The sequence below is a fragment of the Astyanax mexicanus genome, chromosome 1, assembly GCF_023375975.1.
Source record: "Astyanax mexicanus isolate ESR-SI-001 chromosome 1, AstMex3_surface, whole genome shotgun sequence".
Classification (NCBI taxonomy): Eukaryota; Metazoa; Chordata; class Actinopteri; order Characiformes; family Acestrorhamphidae; genus Astyanax; species Astyanax mexicanus.
The window spans coordinates 60,470,033-60,484,942 of record NC_064408.1 but is presented as its reverse complement, the minus strand read 5'-3'; the positions used below and the strand labels follow the sequence as shown (position 1 = coordinate 60,484,942).

General features: G+C 37.5%; 1 protein-coding gene across 1 annotated transcript in view; it reads right to left on the bottom strand.

The window, feature by feature from the left end:
- Positions 1-1,172: 1,172 nt before the first annotated feature.
- The window catches only part of kifap3a (kinesin-associated protein 3a), a 33,937-nt gene continuing 20,199 nt past the window's right edge, over positions 1,173-14,910 (bottom strand). Inside the window, exons 15-20 of the mRNA XM_022686450.2 lie at positions 13,610-13,735; positions 13,415-13,513; positions 13,211-13,296; positions 11,739-11,925; positions 11,512-11,605; positions 1,173-3,316 (exon numbers count right to left, since the gene is read on the bottom strand). Of these exons, the coding sequence (XP_022542171.1) occupies positions 3,205-3,316; positions 11,512-11,605; positions 11,739-11,925; positions 13,211-13,296; positions 13,415-13,513; positions 13,610-13,735 (704 nt within the window). The 3' untranslated portion in view covers positions 1,173-3,204. The remainder of the gene's footprint in view (positions 3,317-11,511; positions 11,606-11,738; positions 11,926-13,210; positions 13,297-13,414; positions 13,514-13,609; positions 13,736-14,910) is intronic.

Sequence of the window (14,910 nt, the reverse complement as noted above, 5' to 3'; positions counted from 1 at the left end):
TATTATCCAAAACGTCCAGTGCATCTACACATTCTCTGAGTTCAATAGTAATGCAGTGGTATTTTCTTCATATACAGTACCAGTCAAAAGTCATTTATTATATTTTCTACTTTATTTTTTTCTATATTGTAGACATCAAAACTATGAAGGAACACATGCAATTATAAAGTTAACAAAATAGCCAAAATATAGGTTATATTCTTTAAAGCAGCACCTTTTGCTTTGATGCCAACTTTGCCCACTCTTGGCATAATTCTCTCAGTTGGCTTTATGAGGTAGAATCTGGAATGGTTCTCTAACTGTCTTAAAGGAGTTTCTAGAGGTGCTGAGCTGTTGTTAACTTCTTTTTCTTCACTTTAAGCTTGTTATATCAGGTGTTTGTGAAGGCCAAACACTTGTTTTGTGTGCTACCTAATTGCATGTGTTCCTTCATAGTTTTTAAGTCTTTAATATCAATCTAGAATGTGGTAAATAATACAAATAGAGAACAAATATTAATGAGAATGTGTGTCTAAACTGTGGAATTGACCAATAGAAATATTATAAAAAATGACATGGAATAGCATCGGTACACTACAGTGTTTCCCTGTGAAGTGGCTATTTTAAAGATATAAATAGCTGTTATATAAATGATGCAGCTCCTAAGACAATAAAGGCCTTTGATGTCTGGTTCTCTTCACCACCACAGAGATGAAACCTGACTTGTTTATCTCACAAGTTTTGTACATTTTGCAATAAACCATTATACATAACTTTTGTGTAAATCTTACCAGTTTATGTAGAATAGAGAAATGTGGGAAGCTGTTAAAAATCCATATAAAAATAATAATAAGAGAAAAAGAGAAAGCCCTTAACTTGTATGTAAAGGAAAGTAAAAGTAAGGGACACATCCATCAGTGTTCAGACCACTAGATAACCCTTTGATAAAGTAATGGACTTTATCTCTCTGCATTCCAGTCCTTTAAAAGCCCGAATGGAGTGATTTATCACCTCTTATTAAGAGACGTCTCTCTGAAAGATGAGCCACCCTCTCTGCCCAAACCCAGAATGTGACACAACAGCACATGAATGGGAGAGAAATGAATACTGGGTGGCTCACATTATGCACAGTCAAAGAGATACCAAGGTGTGTTCTGAGCCATGAGCTTTCTCTGAATAACAAAGCAGTGAAATTCTTCAGATTTGTTATAGTTTAATATTGCACCACTGTAATAATAAAAACATATTAAATAAAACAAAACAAATCAAACAGTTAAGACGATTGTCAGGCACCAAGAAAGCATATGCAACTCCATTTAACAGTATTACATTAAAAACTTAATATAGAATAAACTTTTCACTTATTTCCGTTTGCCAACAACAACCAAAAAATCTGCAGTAATCATAATCAAAATGTACAATATCGAGCTGCTCGGCAGTTTTTCAGCAGAAACAGAGACAAGGCAACAGACCTTTTGCATTTACAATAAATACAGACATGTTAAGACACAGCAACACTTCAGCTAGTGTCACAATTATCCAGCTATACACTTTATCCAAAGCCTCAAGCTTCAGTTCACTTCACTTCACTTCAGCAGCCAGAATAACCGATCTGAATCGATGTATGGGAATGTGTGTAAATAAATCCAGGTCAATGAACCACTGAAGGGATTCAGAGTGAACCTCTTGGACATTTGGAGATTCATTATTCTGTTTTTAATTTGAGGGTGATTACACTTTGCATAAACATGCGTTTCATATGTTCCTTCTTATAGAAATCCCTTATCCCTAAATTTTAGACATTCAATCAGCATTTGGTTGATACTCTTATGCAGAGCAACTTACATTACATTACACAGATGAATGAATGCAGAGTTATGAGGTCTTGCCCAAGTCTGTGGAATTAAACAACAATGTATTGTTGCACATTATAACCATACTAATCGAAAAGTGTAAACAGCCTAAAAGTTTTTGAGGTAACGCTTTAACGATAAGGGAGAGTTTATGAGGCTATACAACACCTACTTATGCTTTTCATGACAACTGACATAAAACTGTAATTCTAAAGGCCGAATCCAACAAGTTGTCAAAGCTGCAATGAATTAACATGACTATTGACAAAGCCTTTAACTATAATATTAATTTACTTCACTACAATGAAGCTTATATATAAATGTAGTGATGCACCAAATATTCACCAACAAAAATATTTCATCAAAACATTTAATCGTTTTTCGGTCAAATAAATTTAAAGATGTATACCAAATAATGGGCCTTTTGATGACACAATAAAATTGCAATCACTTGGGACATAAAAATCTTCAGGGTTCAATAAATAGTTTAAAATTGTAATTGTAATTTCTTTTTACATATTTTTCTTTTCACAAAACATTTAGGCTATTTAATTTAATAAATGGTGAAAAGTGGCAAAATGAATGAAAACCTACAAAAAAACCTCTCTGACAAATTCAGTGAATCCGTGATATAATAGAATTAGAGAGAAGAATTTAAAAATATTCTACACACAACTTATGGCTTAAAATGCTAATTAACAATATGTGTAGCCTGATCAATATGAACACCAGTATTATTTTGACGATAAATTCTTTCTGAACATATTACAGGATTGTTCATCATGTGCATTTACTGGCCTTCTGTAACCAAAGCTGCCACAGATATAAATAACTTAACAGGTTTTATCCACAGAATATTGGTTGATCAAAGCTCTACATGACACTCTCCTAAAAACTATAAACTAGACTGCACTACAGCATGCAATAAAAGAAAAATAACACTAACACTGTCTCTATACACGTAATGAACTGGACCTCTGAACTGAGTTCTGAATGATCATGCAAATAATAACTCCTACCTCCTACCTCTGCTATACTGCAGAAGGCTGCTGAAATAAAGGCGATGTGGTGCATCAGAATTCATGCACTAATGATTTTATCTTTGAAACAAATCAACTGTTAAGTTAAGACACATTAAAACTGCACTATACATTTAAAATTCAGTGCTTCAGACATTGTAAAGTAGTCTAATGACAAGCTTAAAACCACGGATCACATGAAACCAGTGAATACTTTGCCCAACTCAAATTGTACGCGTTTGAAATGGAGTGAATAAATAACATTAATAGCATTAATAGTGTTTTGTTGCTTAAAAGAGAAGATGAGTCAAAGTAACAGTGTTCATTTATTTGTCAGTGAGATCTGCAGTGCTCTACCGCGATGCTGAGTAGCTGTAGTAGTACTGCTCGTCTGGACGGAAGCCGTAGGCCGTTGTAGGACGTACAGGAGCTCCTGCCACTTGACCAAACCCGTCAGATACAGCACTGAGGGAAACAAAATGATAAGCAGCTCTGTGAGTCAATGGCAGCATTTAAAAAGGCGCACATATCATTAAAGTTTTTTTTTGCCTTCATTTGTTTTATGTATGCAATAATGAATATATGTGGGAAAATACATCTGATAATGACACCACCACGACGCGACCATCATTGGACTCATCATCCAGGATGGTGATGAGTCTGAGTAATCGGCAGGAAGTTGATAAGACTGTGGAGATGGTCGTGGGCTTCCATCATTTCCCAGTACCTGAAGTGGGAGCTCAACATCTATGCCATCCTTAAAAAGCCTCAGCAGAGGATGTACTTCCTACGGCAGCTGCAGAAGTATGACCTACCACAAGAGCTGTTGGCCACCTTCTACACTGCTGCCATTGAATCCATCCTCTGCACATCCATCACAGTTAGGTGTGGGGCAGCCACAAAAAAAAACAGAACAAACACGGACTACAACGCACAATTCGGACAGCTGAAAAAATCATTGGTGCCCACCTACCCTCCCTCCAGGAATTGTATTTTGAAAGGGTCAGGAAGCGGGCAGAGAACATTATTAAAGACCCCACACACCCCTCTGGCAGATGCTACAGATCCCTGCAAACAAAAACAACTAGACACAAAAACAGCTTCTTTCCCATGGCCATCACTATTCTGAACTGTAAAGTCAACCCCACTCTGGCTATTTTCATTTGCTCTTTTATTTTTGCAGTTTACTTTCTCCATGTGTGCTTTGTCTTGATGTTATGTCTATTTTTTAATATACATATTATTATTTTGTATTATGATTATTGTCAGTTTGCTCAATGTATAGAGTTGCACCCTGCACTTAACTGCACTCTGTACCTAACTGACTTTCTCATACTTATCCCACATACAGCATTCTGCACCCTGTATTTCCCACACAACTCATTCTGTACCTGCACTTTACCTCATAGTTATTCTGTCACCTTTTGGACTATCTCTGCAATTCCACACACACACACACACACACACATACACTCTAGATATCTGCACATATATATAGTATAGTATATTTATATATTCAATCATACTTAACATATTTACGTGTAATACCATATGTCAGTATGTCTATAGTGTAAGTTATTGTATGTATTGTGTATATTGTGTATACTGTAAATGTATCTGTATATGCTATTTTATTTTACTATTCAACTTGTAAGTACTGTTTTCTGCACATTGGTGGGAACCTGCACATAGGTTGTTCACTCACATTTACACCTGTACTCTGTGAAGTGACAATAAAAATCTTGAGTGTATGCTGTATAGAGTGTATGTTGTGTATGTTAGGTATGTTTGGCCAATAAAACTGATTCCTAAATTGGAAGCTCAAATACACTTAAAATGATCGCATTATAATAAGGCAGATTTTCAGGAATGATGAAATCACTCTTAATCATTCTATATCAAATTCTGAATTCCATTTAGTCTATTCTTATTAAAACTAGTTTAAGTTTATTTTTAACTTTTTATTATTCACAGTAGGTATTCTATTAATATAGTAATAATTATCTACTGTATTATTTAGTTTTTATATATATAGGAGGAATGTAAATTATTAGACATCTCAGTAAATCCAAAATCTGGAACAGTGTAAACCATAAAGCAGAGCTCTGCACCACTAGATGGCACTTTAGTGCTGTAAAAAAAAAAAGTGAAACACAAACACAGCTGTCTTCATATTTCATGCGGGGGCCAGGCGTCTAGCCCGTGGCAAATGGGAAACACCAATGAAACTTTCAAAAAGCGAAACGAGCCACAATAAATCAAGACTGCAAAAGCCTCTACACTTCCACACAAACACTGCAGCGGCCAGTTAATGAAAGTCTCCTTAATCACTAGAATACTGTGCGTTTTAAAGACACTCAAAGACAGCAAATACTGCTAGATTAATCGTAAGAAATTGCCGTGACCTTTTGATTAAGACCATAAGCTCTGAGGTGATAAACGGAATGCAGTTAGCTTATCTCAGAATCCTGATACAGTTCTGATGCTTTAAACAATGTAACAGGTCAAGGCTCTGCTTTGAAAGATGTATAAGTTCATCTGAACGGACACCACCACCTCTTCTTCCTGTTCTTTTATTCCCTCCTGTGTTTCTGTTTCTATCTCAGCCCCAGCGCTAGTTGGCCTCGCCGTCCTCTTAAAATATGAGCTGTTTGCTTTGCCCCTACCAACTCCCATAATACAGTGTTGTTTTTAGCCAAAATCACTTCCATGCAATCGCTTACACTTGGAGGCCCGTTTTTTCACTGCCAGCCCCCCTCCCAATCCTCCTTGGCCTGCAATTTTTTTTCTTTCTCTTTTTGGTCCAAAGAGCCCTGTAGCTGTTGAGGTATAGAGTAATGTGACTTCTAATACTAACAGTTCTAATGAGAGACAGTTATATAAATGGTTAAAAAAAGCTGCACAGCTAAATCATCACAGTGTTACAGCAGTAATTAAGTAACCTTCAAGCTGAAAATGGTAGTTACTGTAAAAACACCTTAAAGCCTTGCATGTTAGTTCAGTTCAGTCCACTTTTAGGGAGGCATTAAAATTCTATTGTGGTTTGGTGTCAATATTCAACATTTTTAATGTACAGGGTAAGTCGAATTTGCAGGACACCCTTCTATTAAAAAGGACAGATTTTAAGATGGTTGCCATGTTTTAGATATAGTCTAAACGAGTATTCAGATATCTCATTTTCTCTTTCGTATCCTGTACCCTTTGTTTCAGAACTAAAAAGGTGTCCTGCGACTTTGACTCACTCACTTTGTAGATTTCTCCTGACGCCAATACTAATACATTAACACTTCAACACTTGTAGAAATTGGGCACTAGGCCCGTCATCTGGACTCCCAAAAACTACAACTGGACTTGGGCTTACTACCCTCCACCTTTACTCTGTGAAACAGTGATGTATTGGAATCATTATAAAAAGATCTTCTTAAAAAAAGTATTTTTCTTTTTTCACGAATCATGTGAAAGAAGCACATAGCAGCCTGGTGTGATGTCAGGAGTGCTACACTTTTGCTACACTTTTAAACCAATAAATTTCCATGATTTTTTTCATGACTTTTCCATGTCTTTAAGGCAAATTATCATGACCATACAATTTTTAAAACAGCACTGACATGGACAATAAAACAAATAATCAACTAAAACTATAATTAAATGTTATTATATTAGGTCTAAAATGAATCTGACACACAATTTTAACTATACCGTGTGTCAGATCCAGAGAGCTCCATTGTGTATGGCTAAATTACTAAATTAACTCTGAGCTGATGTATTTATTAGCTCAAAATAGACTTTCTACATCGATAAACGGAAACGGAAAGATTTGAAGACCAAATTTCCATGACTTTTCCAAAACTTATCCAGGCTTGGAAATTGCTATTTTTTTTTTTTTATTCTATGACTTTTCCAGGTTTTTCATGAACGTACGAACCCTCTAAATATATTATTATTTATGCTTGGCTACAAATACAGTAAAATTAATTGAAATTAATATTTTCTTTGCATTTTCCATCTCAAACACAACACTCTTCTAAACAATTCAAAAAACACATCCACAAACAACATTTGTTTTTACCAAACACAAATTCTAACTAATACACAGTACCAGTTAAACATTTTACTTTATAAATCTATTTAGAAAAATACATGTGGAATTATTTTGAAAACAAAAAGTGTTAAACAAATCAGAATATGTTTAGATTCTTTAGATTCACACATTTATCTTTGAGGACAGATCTGCACACTCTTGGTATTTTAATCTCAGTGTCTTCATGAGGAAGAGTCACCTGGAATAGTTTCTTAGCATCTTGAAGGAGTTTCTACAGGTACTGAACAATAGTTGCGTTTTTTTCTTCACGTTGTGAAGCTCCAGCTCATCCCAAATCACCTCCAATCACCATATCAGATGGGTTTAGATCAGGGTTTAGATTTTGTTTGGAGGACAAACAAGTTTTGTTTACTTTACTTACATTAATATTAATTTACAACGTATAAAATAAATTAAAGAAAGAAACACTCTGATTGAGAAGGTACTCTCAAACATTTGACTGGTCCTGTATGTAGTGATGTACTGTAATCTGTACAATTCTGCTTTACATATGGACTAGAAATCCCTAGAAAAAACAGCTTTTTACAGTGGAACTAAGTTGAGTGACTGACTGAGTTCATTATGAATGCTGGAGCAAAAGCTAAAAACTGTAAAACTCTCCTTGTCATACTTTAGGAGTTATCTTCTTTGCTTTGCAAGAAAATGAGGTTTCATTTGAAAAATGTTCCCCTTTTTACAAGACAGGACAACTGATTCTAGTTTGGTGGTTTCAATATATCCCGCCGATGTCGCTGTCTGGAAATCAAGTTTATCCGTGCTCATATTTTAGCCTTATAGCTGAGGGACAAGTCTAAGCCAGAACGTATTCTCACTCTGACTTACGTCAAACGACTGCTAGAGGGAAAGACAGGTAATTCATCTGCTGAGACAGTCAAAGGCCTGAGGATGAGCCAAGTGAGCACTCTGCCAAAACGGCACGCATTACTCAGGACAGAAAAGACGAACGCAAATGCTAAAGAAAGCTACGGACGGACCCTGGTGCACAGTGGATCAATCACTGTGTAACTTGTGTATAATTGAGCAAACTGAAAATAATCTCTTAAGTGAGGAAAACTATCCCAAACTGTCCCTTTAGGCAGATTCGCTGAAAGCCAAACGCAATCCATTTCATCACTGAGCCGTTCCCTGTGCACGGGCAGGAAGAGGAGAGGAATCTGGGGAGGTTTGGAGGTAGACAAAAGACTACAGTGTTTCCAGTCTGGCCCCTGAAGAGACAGGACTGAGGTGAGAGCCTGTTAAACACACACATGGGGACCTCTAAACAGGAAGCAGTCTTCACCTCACCTTCCCTCTCGCTCTCCCTCTCTCTATGCACTTTGATCTTCGGCGCATACCGTTCCTCACGCAGCCCCCTTTCACCGGGGTCCCTAAATCAGCGCATTATTCTCTCCTCTACTCATTTGTTGTTTTACATCATTCCAGACTGACAGTAAGTGTGACTTTTCCCCACTGTGCGGTTCTGGCTTTTCTGCAGTGATGGGTCACACTCCTCCAGGAACAGAGAGTGCCTGTGGAGGATTTGCTGATAAGGCTGTGATAATAAATGTGTATTCAAAGCTGCCTTCAAACACAACCAAAACAGCTGCTAATAATCTGTATATCATCACTGTCAGATAAAAAAAAAAAAACATAATTCCAAAAAGTCACAAGAAAAAAAATAATGTTGAAGCATTTCTATATGTGTATAATTTATGGCATTTTTTTTTACAACGTACAACTAAACTGCCATATCGAAACTGTGTACATAAGTTAACTGCAATATCTGAGATACAAGGTTTGTGTGACAGCCAGGGTTCATACACGTTTTAACCAATAAATTTCCATGATTTTTTCATGACTTTTCTATACCTTCAAGGCAAACTGTCATGACCATTCAGTGCAGACATAGACATTAAAACCAAAAATAAAACTGTAATTAAAATTAATTATAGTAAATCTAAAATAAATCAGATAGAATGTCGAAACAGTCTTTATTAATAAAATGTGTGTCAGATCATAAGAACTCTATTGTTCTGGTAAGGACTAAATTACTGAATTAACTTTGAGCTGTCATATTTGTTAGCTCAAAATACATTTTTTTCATCGATAAACAGAAACACAAATATTTGTAGAGCAAACTTCCTTGACTTTTCCAAAACTTTCTGGGTATTTTTTTATTTTTCCAAAACTGATCCAGACCATTTTCAAATTCCATGACTCTTCCAGGTTTTTATGACTGTATGAACCTTGAACAGCAATTATATGCACATAGTGTATGCATTCTGGCCCCATACATCTACTAGATTTCAGGCATTTGTATATTTAAAAAAAAACTTTTTAAAATCTCTCATTTCAGCTCTGGTGCAGAAGGACTGGTGTCCAGTAAAGAATGGTGATTTGATTTATATGTTCAAACACACTAAAGAAACCTAGTGATAACTAAGCAATTCAATGGGATTCAAGGGATATATATTTCAAAAGAAAAAAAAAAACAAATCACTTAACCATGCTGGACAGTAATAAAAAAAAAAAAGAATACAACATAATTCTACACTAACTGGGACAGCAAAAAAAGCATAAAAAAGGAAGCTACAATAAAGTAGCATATAATACAAGGAATATCCAGAATGCTTTATATTTCAAACATGGGTAAAATTTTAAGTGGAATTATTTGTTATATTAAATCCTTTCTAAACTTTCAAAACAATCTTTAACTATTAAACATCTGTAAATAGTTATTGGTGACTAGTTTATACAATTTAAAACTACATCTACAAAATAATGACTAATGTTAATGGGACAGTATGTATAGACCACATCACACCCACTCACACTGCTGGGCCCAGTTTCTCTTCTGTAGATTACTTTAACTGTGATCAGTTGGACAGATACATTCAAGGGAATAACACCTGATCTTCAGCTACTTACATATTTTAAACATCTGAATGAATCTCCAGGGCCTATAGGTTTATAGGCACCAGTGAAGACTACACATGGCTTCTTTTCATCAGTTGTTACTAAGCTACCTAATAAAGCAAATGAAGAACCACATTTTGCTATTTGTACTAACAACAGTAAGCGTTATTAAAGCCATTCCTAGCACATCTGGCCATGTGCTTCCTGCAGGCTGGGTTTCATTATTGTGTTAACCTGGATCTCTCACACCACTCCGGCCAAATGAAAACCAAACTCTCAGGCCGGCTAATTCCCCATGCGCTCTCAGTGTATTTTACAGCTATCGCTTACAAAGAGCAGGGAAAAAACAGCCCTCCTTCCTCTGTACTCACTTGCTCCTTCACTTTTAACAGGCACACTCATCCTTTTTAAGGCAACCCCCACCATCTCTCTCTCTCTCTCTCTCTCTCTCTCTCTCTCTCTCTCTCACTTTCTTCCTCTCTTTCTCCTGCTCCTGCTGAATGACTGCCTATAATTCCGAGCTTCTCCTGCCTCACATTCAGTTAAGAGCTTTTTCTCTACTCTACAGCCAAGACTAACACATAAACAGAGACGCATCCCAGGAGCATCAGCTAATAAAACAACCAGGTCCATCACTGACTTTTGCTCCGAACGCAATCGTTTGCTCTTCAGTGTGGGATCGCAGCTTTCGTGGAAACAAAAGAGCTTATTAAACAGCACTATCGCACATAAATCAAGTCGTCACGTTTGTGCTCTCCCGAGCAGCCAGGCCGGCGGGAGAGGGAGACTGGAGGACAGGGTGGAGAGCGCCAGGATGGGGAGCTGTGTTTATTCTCCAAGCTAAAGCTATTGCTGTTGGAGGAGGAGTGGTGGTACATGCAGGGATGCAGGGGAGGAGAATGTTCTGACACAGCAGCTTTTGTAGCAGCTAAAAACAACAGCGCAGAATGGCACAGTTGCTTCATAGAGGGCCTTGTTGTAGAGTGGAGTGTACATGAAGGCATATGTATAATTATAATTGTTATGTTACAGTATTCACACTTTAGCTTTAACTCAAGAGACTGACAAAAACAATGCATTATCTGTTCAGGAATTGCAGTGACTTTTACACAGTCCCTTTATTTACAAAGCTTAAAAGCATTCAGTGGCAGATGAGGCATGTTTCTTCATTATTTCATGATACATTCACAAGAAAAAGGATCTAATGTTAGTTACAAGTGCTGAATATTTATATGGTATTTTGCTGTACATAGGATTTCCCAATATGCATTCTAAATCGACATTTATGGCAGATAATTGTCTGCCGTGTTTTAAAAATAATGATTATTTTACTCGTCTCTTTAACTAATATCATTTGAGCTCTAAGAAGTGGGACTATTTAATAAATTACTGTACTTTTAAATTGGATAATGTAATACTTTGTTAACACCCCCAGAATTAAAGCTGAACCTTTAAAATCATACAAATACAATACTGCAGGTGTCTGTATCAATTAGAGCATGGGGTGTTCAGCTTTCATCCTGCACATTTTGATCATTTCCCCACTCAAATACATGAGTTTCAAATTAACTGATCAGCTGATTAACAGTGTAAGCATGAGTGAGTATGTGTGAGCATACAAACCACCTAAAATTAAAGGCTAAATTAGAGCTTTTGTATTTACCTGCTAGGAAAACCCGGTGGTCCCACAAAGTCTCCATTCTGGAAGTCTGTGAAGAATTCTGGACTGATTGCACTGTCGGCTGTGATTAATCCATCTGTTGGAAAAATATAGAATACATTATCAGAACAAATGGCATTAAAGAACTTGCATCTATTTAAATGAATAGATGCTACTCCTCTTATAAACAAATCCACCATCATTGTAGTTCAGAAACTGCTGTCTCTGACCTGCGCTGTAGAAGAGGTCGGGCCTCTCCAGGATGTCTCCTCCCTGCAAGAAAGGCTCTCCCTCATCCCCATACATGAAGGGTTCTGCTTCATCCATCTGCCGGTTTTCCACCATCTCCAGCCACTGAGAGTTGTGCCAGCGAAACTTCTCGTTCTGGATCTTCCTTCCCCATTCTTCATCATACTCCTACAAAAGTGAAAAGAAAAACTAAAGAATCAGGAAATGGATGCTAAATACAACTTGCTAAAAAAAAAAAAAAAAAAAAACTCTGACAATAACACTGGAATCCAGTGGCTTGGACTGCAAAACGAGCAGATTAACTCCAACTTCCTTTACTATCGTTCATTCATAATCAACAACATTACCAGTTCTGAGGTGAAGAACTCGTTTAATAAAGAGAGAGAGAGCTAATGCAGGTGTGTAGAACACAAGCCAAGAGGCTGTTTTCTTTCCTGCATGGTTGATAAAGCCTCTTTCTGGGGCTCTGGACATGGCGAAGCTGAGCTGAGTTCCAGGCACCCTGAGCTGCTGATTAATCATCCCAACCCGAGATTAAGACCCATGGGCACGATGGGCCAACTGAGGGCCGGGTCTCAAACAGGCCTATTGTCACAGGCCGGGCCCAAACCACAGCCAAGCTGACATTTTTTGTCAATGTGCAAATTAATCAAATGCTAAACAGCTTTGTAAATGCCCAGGCTGGCTTGTCTTGGCCAGTTACGGCAGGGAACAGGTTTAATGACCTGACTAATCAATCTTACCATAACAGAGCTTGTGACATTTCCGAGCGGAGTGGATAACAGTGGACGTGAACCAGGGTTCTGAGTGTTTTATAAACAAATCACATAAAACCTTTAAGCATACTCCGTAAGAGTGCTGAATGAAAATGAATTATGAACAATCCCTTCTTCACTGGGCTGAAACTGCCTGAGGGACCGCTAGGGGCATAGTGAAGAGAATGTAAAGAACAGAGAAGAGAGTACTAAAAGAGAAATAAAAGCATGTCACAGGAAATGGGCAAACACAGAACACAACACAGGAAACAAAACAAAAAAAAAAAACAAGTAACACAATCTCAAACCAAAGTTTCAGTCAGTTGACCAAAGAAATCTCTGAAATTAACTAGGCGTGAGTGTGTGTGGTATTTAGCAGACCTGTGTTCTGTCCTCTATACCTATCTGAGTCTAACCAGACACCTCCAGCCCCTTTGATGTGGCTCCCAGCTTTAATAGCCCTGCCTGATCAGTTGTATAGAACACTTCCCCTGGCCTCCAAAAAAAAACCCTGGGATAATGGAGACCTAATTACATTAATCTGAGGCCTGGGGAAAATCACTCCGAGCTGAAAGATCCACAGCAATTCAAAATCCATGCCACAGCACGCTATTAAACTACACACACGTCTATTTAACTACAGCCCCGCTCTCAGTCTTCCCTATAATTTCCGAGGATCTAACAAATAAAACACTTACGGCTATAATGTCCAGCGTGTTGTCACAGACTTTGCGAATTTCAGCATTCTTGTCGTGCATCAGGTCAATGAGGTACGCTGGAGCTTCTGTAGGTTAGTGTCAAGGTAAAGGAAATGTGAAGAGTGAGAGTGAAGTACAGGTTATTTCAGCTGGTTTTACCACAAAGGTCACAGATTACAGGGTGTGCACAAGCGTGAAGGATACGTGTCTCCTTAATAATGACGTCACGTGTGGCCTGGTGAAACACCATCTGGTAGAAGACGTACACAATCTGACACACAAACTCATCATCCTCCTGTTGAGCTATAGAAAAAAGAGACATATAAAGATTATGTTTTTTTTTTTTTTAGCAATTTGCATTAGATGAGTAGATGAGTAGAATTTATGCTGTATAGCTACCATTGAGAAGCTCTATAAGAGCTGGAATGATGCCTGACTTGGCTAGCATGGCAGCACACGAGTCGTCCATGGAGACTGTGCCAATCATAATCACCACTTCCAGCACAAGGTCATCTTCTGCACAGCCTGGAGGTCATAGAAAAAGAATACAAGGTCAATGGTCCAATGGGTTTTTGTAAAAAAGTGATAAAATGATCTAAAATGAAATGTGCAAAGAGATATTCTACTTTCACATCAGTTTAAATGTTGATTCTATCTTAGACTTTCTGTTTCTACAGTAAAGGTTTAAAACTAATCATTTTAATCACACTGTAATATTGCTTAAAAAAAAACAAGTAATTAAACCTTTTGTAATACTAATACAATATCCTCTGATCATTATAAGGCAAAATTACAGATTAACACAATCTAGCTGTTAGTAAAATCTCCAGTGTGGGCTAAAAAACGTTGGGGGAACTTTGTTTAAAGTTGTGTATTGTTTTTAGAACATTCAATTAACATTCAATTCAATTAACACTAGATACGTATTTTCAGAATAAATTATAATATTTCCATCATAATTAATTGAAAATGTGTTTTAGTTCATCAATATTGCTGGATGATGGATTTTATGCACAGCTCCCTCAAAAACATTTCTTGCTCTGAGTGGTCCAGCGAGCTAAGCGCTGCTACTATGATCCGGAGATCGCTGGTTCAAATCCCGTTCATGCTGCTTGCCATCAGCTGCCGGAGCCCGGAGAGAGCACAATTGGACTATTGCCCGTACATTCTCCTGTAAAATGTTATGATACACCTGTGAGTTCATTGTTTCATCAATGATCCATGGCCCTGAAGGGGCAGCAAGGGGCCTCAAACCATGATACTCCCTCCCCCATGTTTGGTTTGTTTTGGTGTTGTGGTGCAGTGTAGCTGGTTTTAGAGCACAGTAATTTTTAAGAGTTATAAGAGTTCTGGTGGAAACAGGAGGGTTGAGGTGCACATTGAATTTTGCCGTGATTTGTGCAACCGTGGTTTTATGTTTATTGAATACAATCCGGGTTAGCACCCGAACATCCACAGTCCACAGTTAATCCTGTTGGATGTGGTTGGTCCTTTTTGGTGGTTTGCTGACATTACCCTGAATACTGTGGCTCTTGATACATCACAAAGACTTGCTGTCTTGGTCACAGATGCACAAGCAAGACGTGCACCAGCAATTTGTCCTCTTTTGAAGTCTGGTATGTAATATTTTGAGCAAAATTGTGCTCTTACCCTGCTGCTAATTGAACCTTCACACTCTGCTCTTACTGGTGCAATTGATG